At 36.0% G+C, this 13,593-nt stretch overlaps 1 protein-coding gene across 4 annotated transcripts in view; it reads left to right on the forward strand.

The window, feature by feature from the left end:
• Positions 1–13,593, forward strand: part of ACACA (acetyl-CoA carboxylase alpha) — a 413,948-nt gene that overhangs the window by 309,190 nt on the left and 91,165 nt on the right. For all 4 annotated transcript variants that reach the window (XM_071210521.1, XM_023584057.3, XM_004476381.4 and 1 more), the window contains 5 exons: positions 2,247–2,462; positions 3,167–3,322; positions 5,298–5,501; positions 10,602–10,757; positions 13,035–13,181. In XM_071210521.1, the coding sequence (XP_071066622.1) occupies positions 2,247–2,462; positions 3,167–3,322; positions 5,298–5,501; positions 10,602–10,757; positions 13,035–13,181 (879 nt within the window). The remainder of the gene's footprint in view (positions 1–2,246; positions 2,463–3,166; positions 3,323–5,297; positions 5,502–10,601; positions 10,758–13,034; positions 13,182–13,593) is intronic.

The raw sequence follows: 13,593 nt of genomic DNA on the forward strand, positions 1-13,593 counted from the left end.
GATTTTAGAAATAAAGAAGACTTTTCTTCCAAAGAGTTTGGTTTTAGAAACAATCAAATATGTTGAGCTTGCTAAAGAATGCGATTACTATCAAAATTATCCCTATCCTTTAGAATTATTTTTGCCACCTACAGACAGTTCTTTTGTACCCAATACTTGTGTTTGTACATTTGTTTTTTAAAGTGGAAGACTTCAGATTATTTCAGCAAAAAAAAAATTATACAGTAAATGTACTAATACAAATTTTTAAAAATATAAATAATTAGATATATACATATATGGAAATAATGTCCCAAAACCAGATAAATCTTTTTAAAAAATTATGTGTTGTTTATTCTTTGAATATTTACTATGTCTTTTCTACTGTGCCAGAAATAAGAATGTATGTCATGGGCCCTGCCCTTAAGCATTGTTGAATAAACCAAATGTTGACATGGAAAAAATGTGAAGTAGTCTGTGTTTAAATGTCAAAAATTATATATAAGAACATTAAATGATACAGGAATTCTGATTTGAGAAGTTTGGTTTTATTTTTTGTTTGTTTTTAATGAAAAGAACCCACTTACAAAATCACCAAACTCAAAAGTTCAGGAAGCGATTAAGTTCCTTAGTGCCTAATCTTATATAAGTAATAACATCACCAATGTATGTAGTTCCTTTTTTTTCCCTGCCAGCATGAAGGGTTTAATGCCTGCCAACATGTAAATTTTAATTTTAGACTTTTTAAACATAGCAGTGGTTTATACTTTATAAGTACTGTTATATTTATTTTGAGAAAAAATAATCATTTAAAATTCATCCTTCCACATAATGAAAAACAAGGTAAGATATCATTTATCTCTCTTACCAAACACAACTTCCTCATATTCTTTTTCAGTGAGAAAATAATCCATTAGTGGTAATTAATACTACCTCTCAGATGTTATATCCATTTTAGGGACATTTTAAATACGCGACTGAATGCTGCTTTCTAATTGTGAAAAGATTTAATATAGAGTTTAACTATACTATGCCTTTTTTATTTAATTGAGAATCGCTGGAAAGAGAAGTATTTAGCATAAGATTAGAGTCTTAAGCAGTGATGTTTTAGGCATCAAGGAATGTGCATTTTGGGGAGTGGAAACTTTAAAATAAAATATGTGTGCATTGTTTCTATGCTGACACATTCCAAAAGAACTGTCACTCAGAAATCAAGACAAGTCACCCAAAGTTGGACATAGGGAAAAAAGTTAAGTTTGAATCATATTTTAACTCTCGTCATCTAAACAGGAATGGCTTGAAATTATTATTCTGTTTTTATTGAATAAAGCTTTCTCTTCATAATTCTCCTTACAGCTCCTTTAACCTACTTGTTTCTAAGACTATAGATTCTAGGATTCTAGAAAGTAAGGACTATAGAATAAAATATGGAAGTTATCAGGTTCTGAACCATGGGTGAGTTTGAGGTTAGTTTTGTATATACAGGTGACAAAGACAGTCACAACAAGTATGTGTGTGACAGGTGGGAATGGTCTGTCCTCACTCTCTGGTTTGAAACTTAAGCACGATAGAAAGTATATGAATATAAGACATGGTGATGAAGGCAGAGCAGCTACCTCCAATCACCACCACAGAGGCAAGAATTAAAATGTCATTGCTTAAGATGTGAGAGCAGGAGAGTCTTAGCAGAGAAGGGATGTCATAGAAGAACTGAAGGATCACGATGGATACACAGAAGCACAACCAGAATGTGTTGCCAGTGTGGAATCCTATATAGACCAGACCACTTAGCACTGAGGCCAGAGTCATTTGGAAACAAACATGAGGTTTCATGTTCACAGGGTAGTGGAGGGGCTGGCAAATGGCCACATGGTGGATTGTGGTCACAGGCCATGATAATGGGGCACACAGCATCTCTTTTAAATTAACTTTAATATTCAGGAGGTAAACTGCTGTCTGTGGCATTTACACATACAATAAAGCATCTCATGTATTAAAACTTTAAGAATCTTTTAGATAGGAAAAAAAAAAAAAAAAAAAAAGAATCTTTTAGATAGGGATTTCCTTAAATGTGTAGTTAATTTTTATTGCTAATGAGCACATCAGAGCTTGTTTCTATTTTCAAGCATTTCTTATCCATACATTCTTAATATAATTTTGTAGCTGCCTGTTGTGAGATTTTTTTTTTTTGTCATTGTGTTTTTGGTCATTGTTGGGTTTTTTTTTTGTGTGTTTTTGTTTTGTTTTGTTTTTCCTATTATGCTCAGTTTGAGGAGGACCGTATCTATCGTCACCTGGAACCTGCCCTGGCTTTTCAGTTAGAGCTGAACCGGATGAGAAATTTTGATCTCACTGCCATCCCATGTGCTAATCATAAGATGCACCTGTATCTTGGGGCAGCCAAAGTGGAAGTGGGCACAGAAGTGACAGATTACAGGTTCTTTGTGCGGGCAATCATCAGACATTCTGATCTGGTCACCAAGGTAGGTGCCAAACTTTAGTTGGAAGTTATTCTGAGGTAAGATAAAGAAAAACAGGCTTGGTTCAAAAGCAGGTTTTCATTTCTTAAATCAAGACTCTTGTTCTCTTTCATCCTGTTCTCCAACAACCAGGAGAATTCTGGGAGTCATTTCTCTGAAAAAGTAAATATTCCTTATAATAAAGGGGTTTTTTTCCTTTACTTCGATATTTCTTGGTAATGGAAGCATGATAGACTCACTTAAGAAAGGGAAATCATGCTAGAAAAATCTCAGGGAGACTTAGGGGATAATACAGAATAAGGAGAAAAGTTAGAAAAGAGGTGACCCAATTATAAACCTGTCCAGAGGGATGGGTAGTGTCTGGATAAAGCCTGACACTTGCTGGTGTGTTAGTTACTGTTGTATCCCCTAGCCATAATCTTTCGTCAGCATGTCTTTTCTAAACAGATTAGGCTACAGCTCTGGGGATGTCCAGCATCTCTACCTATAGGAGGGAAATGGTATGCCAAGAGGCAGGAGTTAGGTCTGTCAGGGACTCTTTATCTGACCCTTTCCTGCCCTTTATTGCCTGTAGTCACTGGGCTGACTATGTATAATTCTAGGGAGGAGGTTAAAACACATTTTCACCAGGTATAATTATAACAGCCATTTTTTTATTGCCTCTTTTAAAATACATAAATATTGATAGTGACATTGTTCCTGCATAGGAAGCATCTTTTGAATATCTACAAAATGAAGGGGAGCGGCTGCTCCTAGAAGCCATGGATGAGCTGGAAGTTGCTTTTAACAATACAAATGTCCGCACTGACTGCAACCACATTTTCCTCAACTTTGTGCCCACAGTCATTATGGACCCATCAAAGGTAGCTTTCTCTTAGCACTAACAAGTATAACAGAGACATTATATTCCTTATATTGTATATGTTATATATAATGAAGTATATTCTTACTTGGACTTGAAAACAGGTACTCCTATTCAGCCCTTAATCTTTACAGTTTACAAAATGCCTATACAACTGGGTTTCTGGGGTGGCGTCTGTAATGTGGTATAGCCATTGAAAGCAAATCTCAAAGCTAAAAGTGGTATGATGTTATCTTTCTGGATATTTAGAAGCAGTAGGAAAACATAAAAACTCTTTTTTCCTTACTTGGTACCTGTTTTATTATATTTTCCGTGATGGAGGTCTTGTTTTACATGATTCCCTAAGATTTCTCATCTGGAATAATTTATTTTGTTATTGGGCATTTTGGCAAAACTGCTTGAACTTATGTCACTTGACATAAGTGACACTTGAGTAAATTACCACTTCTCTGAACTAAATGTTACTTACTTGGTGGCCTTAGCAAGGTAATACACCTTCTCAAAACACCTAACTTATTCTTCTTTAGTATTTTTCCACAAGGAAAGAATTCAGTTGGTAAGGGAATGTCACGTATTATGTATATTTTCTTCCCCAAGGCTCTATTCTAAAATGCATTCCATATAATTTAATGAAGGAAAACAAGGTAATTCTGTTTTTGACCTTTTATCCCAGGTATAATAAAGACAGGCTGTTCTGTCTTTACTCACTCTAACCTCTTTCTATCAATATTGTGGAATTTTGGATAGCAAAACCAGTATCTCCCTTTCTCCAGAATAATTGTAGAAATGGACTTTTGCATTTTGACCTTAGTATCTGACCAATCTAAAATTGGTTTTATTTTTTTCTTCAAGACTCCCAAGTTAATGATAAACCTTCCTGCTTCTACTTTAAACCTCCATATACCCTGACTACTTTTCTAAACATAGAAAACCATCAATTTTATATATAGAGAGATAGTCGATTTTTATTCCCTCAAGAAAAAGATAGATGTCTCTTGAGAATAGAGAAGTTAACTCTTTAAAATCCATTCTAACCTAAAATTCTATGGTGCAGAAACAAACTGCAAGAGTGGCATTTACTAGGTTAGTGGTTGAAAATGCTGAAGAACCACAAGAGAATCATGGTGATGAGATATTGTTGAGATTTTCTAGGAAGTTGAAAAAACATTTTCGAAAAATATTTAAAGAACATTACATTTGAGTAGTGTGTCCTAGCTGTCGGGAGCTATTTTGGGGACGGGGGGTTGGAGAGCTCATTTTAGTATGTCAGTAAAGAGAAATCAGGTCTAAGGCCATGTAGTTAAAATAACTCCTAACCATGAAAACTAGGAGCACTAAAATACCCTGGTATAAAGCTTAGAGAAACCAGGAAACATCTACTTAAATCCCAGTTGGACTTGGCAATGACCAAGCTTTAGAGCTCTGTTTAGAGAGAATTTTCTAGTACCACCTACAAATTGCTTTTCTTTAATTTGTGCAATTCACCAAGAGGTATAAATTATAAAGTTTAATAAAATTGTACAGAAAAAACTTCATGTTGGTAATTGCTATGTGATTTAAGGTCCTGTAAGTGCAATGAAACATAGTTACCATGCATATAAATGCTGCTTAATAGCTGTTTAACTAGAGATTTTATTCTTATTTGGGGCTTTTTTAAACATCCCATGGCTTGTAATTTTAGAAATTACAGTTCTTTGATATAAAGTAGAGTATGACTATAAGTGGGAAAGGAGTTGTTGCACAGATCTTGGTGCTATCAGCCAGAGAAAACCTCTCAAATGCGAGGCAGCATGAAATCATCCCTGCTTGGGTTGGAGAGAAACCATCTGACCACTTTTTGTGAGGAATATGTATAGTCTACATCTCCAGACCAGTATCTTTTTTCATTCCTTCTTTCCCAAAGATGGGCAGACCTGAAGCAGGTCCTCGAGTTACAGGGTATTTAAGATTTGTGCTTGGTGATATGTCTATGTCAGATTGAGGAATCTGTGCGGAGCATGGTAATGCGCTATGGAAGTCGGCTATGGAAATTGCGCGTCCTCCAGGCAGAACTGAAAATCAACATTCGCTTGACACCAACTGGAAAAGCAATTCCCATCCGCCTCTTCCTGACAAGCGAGTCTGGCTATTATTTGGACATCAGCCTGTACAAGGAAGTGACTGACTCCAGGACAGCACAGGTACAATTGTCAAGCAGGCCCCTCAGAATTTTTATTTGGTCCTATAGTAAGCCACTCATCCTTATTATGTTAGACCTAAACTCTCAAATTCCATTGGTTCACCTAGTGGGGTTATCCTCTACCAGCTTAGATAATTGTATGAATTTGGAAAGCTCATTTGCCTTATAAGATGTGCCTATGTTCTTAATCATGGATGTTATAAAACCCTCAACCTTTGTCACATATTGATGAGCACAAACAGATACCAAGTGAAGTTGGCTCCAGGGATAATTCTGCAAGGTAGGGCTCTTTTTGAGGGCTTTTCAGCCACTTCAGCAATCCAGTTTTTTTTTTTTTCCGTCAAATTTGTCCTTCTTTCTTTTTCTAGCTAGTTATACCAGTCATTAGCAAATAAGGAAAGGAAAATTGTTGGAATATGTTACCAACTTCTCTCTTAAAAAAGGGAAGAAATATTTCAACATAACGAGTAATATCAAGCAGTGACTTTTTCATATTTACCCATTATATTATTCCATTTATACACATCACCTCACCTTCAAGGTATTCTTCCTTTGTTATTCTCCTCATATGTCTACAAAATAACTACATGGCAAATTTTAACCCATTTTTCAGGTAGAAAAACTGAGACTTGGAAAAGAAATTGACTCATTCAGTAGACTGATTCTGTGATAACAGAATTCCCTTTTAGTTTGTTTTACCACCTTAGTTGATAAATAGTTGGTTCATTTGCTATGATTCTGGATTTAGGTTGATATTGCTTATGTCTGTTTATGAACTAGGATGTTATGGGAATTGCATTCTTTTTTATTAAAGGACAGATTTACTCCTGTATACATAAACAAGTCTGTTATATGTATTAGGTACCTGGAATAGATTGTATCCTATGTTTCTATCTCTGCCCTTTCAAATTTGGGAATAGAAATAGGAAAAGACATTTTTGTCATTCTTTTGAAGATAAATTTTTAAAATCTGAGTTTGAACAGTTATCAGAGTAACCTTTCATTTTGTTCTTTGATTCTTAGTTAGATGGCTAGAGAAATCTATCCCATGAGAAGTGAGCAGATAGAGAGAGCAAGGGCATGAGGGGTGAACAAGAGAAAGAGTATTCAATAATTTTTATTGTATTTGATGTTTTTCAGGACAACCTTAAAAACATTTTCAGTCAGAGCTTTCCATGGGCAGGGATTTTTTAATTAACTTCTACAATGGCTTCAAGGCAGTTCTATTCTTGTGAAAAATAAGATGGCCACTTGAGATTTTAATGTTTTTGATAAATATGTTTGTTCTTCATAACTACTTTTCTTTCTATTATTAGAAAGCTCTTTGATTTCCCTCATGCTGGCTAGTGGTAACAAGGGAATGGAAGGCACAGATGCCTTCAGTCAGGGTTTAATACTGTGCCGGGCACAAAATAAGCACTCAATAAATATCTGAAAAAATGAATGAGCCACCTTTAGCCTAAGGGGGGATCCTTTTTATCACAGGTCCTGCATATTATGAAGCGCTGAAGGAAGAGGTCCCTCTCAGGCTCTTTAGCCACATTGGAACTCACATGTGAGCCAATAACTAGAGGAGGGGACTAACAAAAAGATCCACCTCCCAACCCAGTTCTGGCACTCCTAATGCCTGTTTGGTGCCTTTAGCCAACAGTGGCCTTCGTTTGCTTCAGTGAATCATTATATGAATTTAAGATGATACGGAACCATGTATATCATTCATTCATTAGCAATTAATAAACTAATGCAACATTTATTGGTCACCTATAGCGCGTCATGCACTATGGGTAAAAAGTGATCTCTACCCTCAAGAAATTTACAGTACAATGGAAGAAGACAAATAAATAATGAGTTTCTCCATGGCATGATAAGTACCTTCATAAAATAAGTACAAGGTCAGAGATTGTTTTCTAAGAGAGAAGCCCTTTCAGTGGCCTCTGCTGAAAGGTGTGTGATATATAAAATGTGTACATATTTTCATGAACTTATAAAACATATATTTAACCATGTTCATTAGAGTCGACAATGGAACTAACATAGATAACTGAAATGCACGGATCATTTAGAGGCTTCCATTATTATCCATTACTTGATAATGTCCCAGAACATTCTTTATTCAGTCTACCAATAAGGAGCAAGGTTGAATTTTCCTTGTGTAGTCTTTTTGTTATAGATATATTATAATGAACACTGATGTCAGGAAGTTGTAAGAAGAGATTTGGGTAATCCACTGCATATTCACCGTTATGTGGTGAATAACGTTATTTGGGTAATCCACTGCATATTCACCGTTATTGGGGCATAATTTATATTTAAAATGCACCCATTTTATATGTATAGTTCATTGTATCTTGCCAGTTACATTAATGTAACTACAGTCACTATCATGAGAGAGAACATTTTCATCACCCTGAAAATGTTCTTTCATTTCCCTCTGCAGTTAGAGGTAGAGACACCAACTCCTGCTGTAGGTAACCATTGATCTCTTTTCTGTCACTATATATTAGTTTTGCCTGTCCTGAAATTTCATATAAGTGAAACCAGCCAGATATATCCTATTTTGTGTCTGGCTTTTTTCATTCAGCATAATGTTTATGAAATTTGTCCATGCTGCACGGGTCTTACCTTTTCATTGCTGAGTAGTATTCTACTGCACGGATATACCAAAATTTTTATATCCATTTTCTGTTGATGAACATCCCCACATCCCACCAGTTTGGGACTATTATGAATAAAACTTTATGAACATTCATTTATAAATCTGGGCATGGATATGTTTTCATTTATTGAATAAATGTGTAAGAATATAATTGCTAGGTCATAGTAAGTGTATGTTTAACTTTATAAGAAACTGCTGGGAAGTAGTTGTGGCTCAACTGATAGAGCGTCTCTTTACCATAGAGGGTCCAGGATTCTATATCCAGGGCTTCCTGACCCACGTGGTGAGCTGGCCCACGCGCAGTGCTGCCATGCGCAAGGAGTGCCGTGCCACGCAGGGGTGTCCTGCGTAGGGGAGCCCCATGCACAAGGAGTACACCCTGTAAGGAGAGCCTCCCCATGTGAAAAAAGCGCATCCCGCCCAGGAGTGGCTCCGCACAGGGAGAGCTGGTGCAGCCAGATGATGCAACAAAAAAGCAACAGAGTTTCCTGCTGCCATGGAGAAGAATGCAAACAGACACAGAAGAACACAGAGCAAATGGACACAGAGAGCAAACAACAGGGGGGAGGGGGAAGAGAAATAAATAAAAAATCTTTTTTAAAAAAAGAGAGAAACTGCCATTTTAAATTCCCACCAGCAATGTTTGTTCCTGAGGGGCTTTCTTAAACTCACTACTTTCATTCCTTTTTGTTTGTTTTGATTCAGCTTATCTCTTCTGAGTCTAGTTTTCTCATGCTAACACCCTTGCTTCACCTAATACTTTGAACCTCTTAAAACATTACTACTTATACCTCTCACATGGTAACTTTCCCAAGTGATCCTATGGAAGAAAACTGGGGAGCTCCAGTTTCTGGTGCTTTAAGCAGCCTGAGACAAATTTTGCCCAAAATAAAACTTTTTTTCTGAGGTTTATTTTTTGTTTATTTATTCCCCTCCACGCCACCTTGTTTGCGCTCGCTGTCTGTTTTCTGTGTCTGCTGGTTGTGTGCTTGTCTTCTTTTTAGGAGGCACCAGAAACCAAACCAGGACCTCCCATGTGGGAGGGAGGCACCCAATTGCTTTTGAGCCACCTCTGCTCCCTGTTTGTTGTGTCTCTCATTGTGCTTCCTCATTGAGTCTCTTCATTGTGTCATCTCGTTGCATCATCTTGTTGCATCAACTTGCAATGCCAGCCTGTCATGTCAGCTCACTGTCTTGCTCGTCTTCTTTAGGAGGCATCGGGAACTGAACCTGGGACCTCCCATGTGGTAGGTGGGTGCCCAATTGCTTGAGCCACATCCATTTTCCCAGAATAAGACCTTATTGACAAGTCCACAGAAGATACTTTTTCCTCTGAGCTAAGCTGGGACTAAGGATTCACTTAGGTGACTGGGAGAAGGGTTTTAAAAAGTATTTAATTCTATTCCTATGTTTCTATACCAGGTCTGCAAATCTATTGATAATGGTAAATGTGTGATTATATTTTTTAGGCCCAAATAAATATATAGATATACAAATATGTCCTTATATCCCAGTCTCCATTTGTATTCACTGTGTTGAGAATCTATATTTTATGTATTTATGCATAAAGTGCCTAGTTTAGTGTCATACAACCTCTGGGCACTCAATAAATATTAATTGAATTGAAATAATAGCATCCCTTATAAATATTCATGAGCAAATAAAACTATCTAAATAAATGGAGTCCTCTAGAAATATTTGCGTTAAAATGATTAAAAACTGGTGGTGTGGTAATGTCAGTATGTGACAAGATAGGTGTCCCAGGAGCTATTCACTAGTTGCAGCCATAGTATACTAGTGGCAGGGGGAACATATATGTATATAGTGTGTGTGCATGTATAACTACACTTACATACTATAGACTATGTCTTACAAGTTAACAAGAAATAACTAGCCAGATGGATGGATGAAATTCACTTTTGGCAGAAATCTGTGTGGCTAATATTTAATTATTATTAAATTTCTAATCAAGTAGACTAAAGCACAGATCATACAGTAGAGACTTGACCTGGCCTCCTGCCATTGGGGAAAAGCAGAATTATCTTTAGAGTATAGCTTACCTCAGTTTAAATACTAGGACTGCTCAAACTGGTTAGTTGACATACTTCCTCTCTGAGAGGATGGAAGTCAGAGTCACTTGAGAAGGCAAGCATTGTCAGTCTGTCTCTGAAATATGAAATATAAATCATGCTTTCCTTTTGATGTCAACCAATACAAAAGTGAAAGCAGGCTATGGTATGCTTAGTTACATACCATTTTTTTGGAATTGGTTAATCTGTAGAGAAGTGAGAGCACTAAGTACTTAATGTTAAGAGGCTTGTCTTAGCTACTCAGCCCACCAAAAGTGTTTTAAGAAATAACATCTGCGAACAGTTCCTCTCAGCAGCTATCTGATTTTTTTCCCTCTGTTTCTTAACTTCCCATGCCATTCTCTTTGTCCTGCAGATCATGTTTCAGGCATACGGAGACAAACAGGGACCACTGCATGGAATGTTAATCAATACTCCATATGTGACCAAAGACCTACTTCAGTCAAAGAGGTTCCAAGCACAATCCTTAGGGACAACATACATATATGATATCCCAGAGATGTTTCGGCAGGTAAAGGTGGCTAACTGGTAGGAGGACTCTGGTATATTCCAGGGAGGCAAGATTTTCCTGAATTTCTATCACATGCAGCTTTGACTGGACTGGACTATTTCCCAAGGACAGGAAATAATCTTGATGCTATTCTTATTTGATTCTTAGTCAAGGATTTGGTGATTACCAATTCAGATAGAAGATAGTTCTTTATGAATTAATAGGAATGGTGCGACTTAAATTGATTTCGGGTTTATATTTCCTAAGTCTATATTCAAATTATGGATACTAAAAAAGAGCTTTGGCCCAAAATTTTCAAGATTGAGGAATGAACAAACATAAGGAGGGAATACAACTGTGGATATAAGTAGACTTATGATTATTCTAGCAATAGAAGAACTTATATCATTTGTATAAAGGCAGTGGCCACCAGATATTCTGAGGGAAGGGAGAGGAAAGAATAGATGAATATGGGGCACTTTGGGGACATGGGAATTTTTATGCAATGAAGGGTACAGGCCATTATACATTCTGTGAAAAGCTATAAAATTGTACAGTACAAAGTATAAACTATAATGTAAACTATAGTCCATGGTTAGTACTTAAGTATTTGTTCATCAATTGTAACAAATGTACCACACTAATGAAAGATGTTGTTAAATGGGGGAAAGTGTGGGAGGGGATGGGGTAAATGGGAGTCCCCTATATTTTTGGCGTAACATTTATATAAACTAAAGCTTCTTAAAAAAAAAGTAAAAAAGAGGCAATTAAGCAACCTACAATAGTTTCCTCGATTCTGAAAACTACCTTTAATCTATCCTCCAGAATACCATGTCAATATTTTTGGGGAGGTATCCAAACAGTACACTCAATGCTAATAAAAAATAAATCTTTACTACAAATTAATAAAAAAATTTTAAAAGAGCTTTGAAACTCTAATTCTCATTTTCCTATTTTCCAAAATAACCCAGGTCTCTAACTGATAGCCTACCTCAATATAGAGAAAATATACAAATTGGTATAGAGTTCATGGTACACAGTTTAAAGGATAAGTTCTTTTATGGGAGAGAGATTATAGGTGAATAAAATAGTGTGAGAAAACATAGCATTACAAATCTCATCCTTAAATAAATTTCTTTGATCTGTGTGGTAAATCATCTCTATGCTGCAGATTTTTTTTCCATCATTAGAAACCAAGAAAAGTATATCGCCAGCAAAAAATGCAACAAAGAATAGATATCAAAAGAATACTAAATTTGTCCTTTAAAAAAATTATAAATATAGGATATTTCCTAGTCAATACTACTGGTATTACCACATTTAAATTTTAATAAAGTAGTACATGTGGCCCTGGTAAATAGTCTTTTTAAATATAAGAGATTCCTTGTATGTAACCACTTGTTTACAAGTGCCATCTCTGGAAATAGAGCTACCGTCATTCAGTATTACCCTTCCATAACACTCTCAGCTTAAAACTTAAATATTATTTCTGGCAATGACACAAGCCAATGCCAGTGTTAGAAATAGAAATTCCATTCTATGTGATTCTTCCTATAGCCTAGACATAAACACAATAATTAGGTCATGTAGGTATGTGTGTGTGATTTGGGCTTAAATGTTACTTTGAGGTAAGAAGAGAAAGAACTGAACTAGTTCTTCCTTCAGCAGGAATTTATTTTATTTATTATGAAATTGAAGATGGAAATCATAAGGTTTTTAAATGGATAGGTTTGTCTATTTCCTCAATTTTGAAGAAAATTGATCTGCACACTTGCAAATAGCCGTATACTTGTGATGAACTAATCCTGTGTATGGGCCTATAGCTATCAAAAGGTATTAGAAAAAAGGATGCTTCCTCTGAACTTCTACTAGAAACTTAATTCTTGCCTTCTTGAATTTTCTTTGTATTGACTGACTGTCATGTCACTTCCTTAGTTACTTTTCTATTGCCAAGTTCCTGTGGGATACCTCCCCGCCCTCTTTTTTTTTTAGAAGGAGTTGATGCTACTTTAGATTTTTTAAGTTTACTTGCATACTGCTGGGTCTGTTGTGTTTGTTCATGCTCTAGTGCTAATTTAGAAACATTCAATAGTTTGACTTTATTGGAAAAGATTTTGGCAAGGCTATTATTTTTCACAATTCTATTTTCACTGAGAATGGGAGCTGGAGAATCCTTAGAGTCTAATTAGAACATTTAGAAGAATAAACAAAATCAAATTGACCTTATCTTCATATTAATAGTTATCCATATTGAAATGTTAATTATCACTGACTAATCAAACTTCTCCCTTCTACTAGTCCCTGATCAAACTCTGGGAGTCTATGTCTCCTCAAGCATTCCTTCCATCACCACCTCTGCCTTCTGACATGCTGACCTATACTGAGCTGGTGTTGGATGATCAAGGTCAGCTGGTCCACATGAACAGACTTCCAGGAGGAAATGAGGCAAGTAGTTGAATCTCCCCTCCCCCACCCTTTATCTCTGTGCCCACCAGTACTAGTTTCCCACTGGGGTGGTCATTAAATAATATTAAATAAGACCCAAGTCTCACAGGCAGCATAGTAGTCTTGTTGGTAGAGTTCCTTAAAAAGAGATAGCATTGACTGAGTATTAAGGAATTATTGTTAATTTTTGTAGGTCTGATAATGGTATTACATTTTGCTTTTACAAAAAAAAAATATTATTTCCTGTTATACATACTAAATATTATAGATGAAATGATCTCATGGCTGGTATTTGCTTCAAAATAATTAGAGGTGAGAGTAGGATTATAAATGCAACAAGATTGTTCATGAATTGATAACTGAAGCTAATAAGTAAATACATGGTATACTTTAGTTTGTCTACTTCTGTATA

This window comes from Dasypus novemcinctus, chromosome 21, assembly GCF_030445035.2.
Source record: "Dasypus novemcinctus isolate mDasNov1 chromosome 21, mDasNov1.1.hap2, whole genome shotgun sequence".
NCBI classification, from domain to species: domain Eukaryota; kingdom Metazoa; phylum Chordata; class Mammalia; order Cingulata; family Dasypodidae; genus Dasypus; species Dasypus novemcinctus.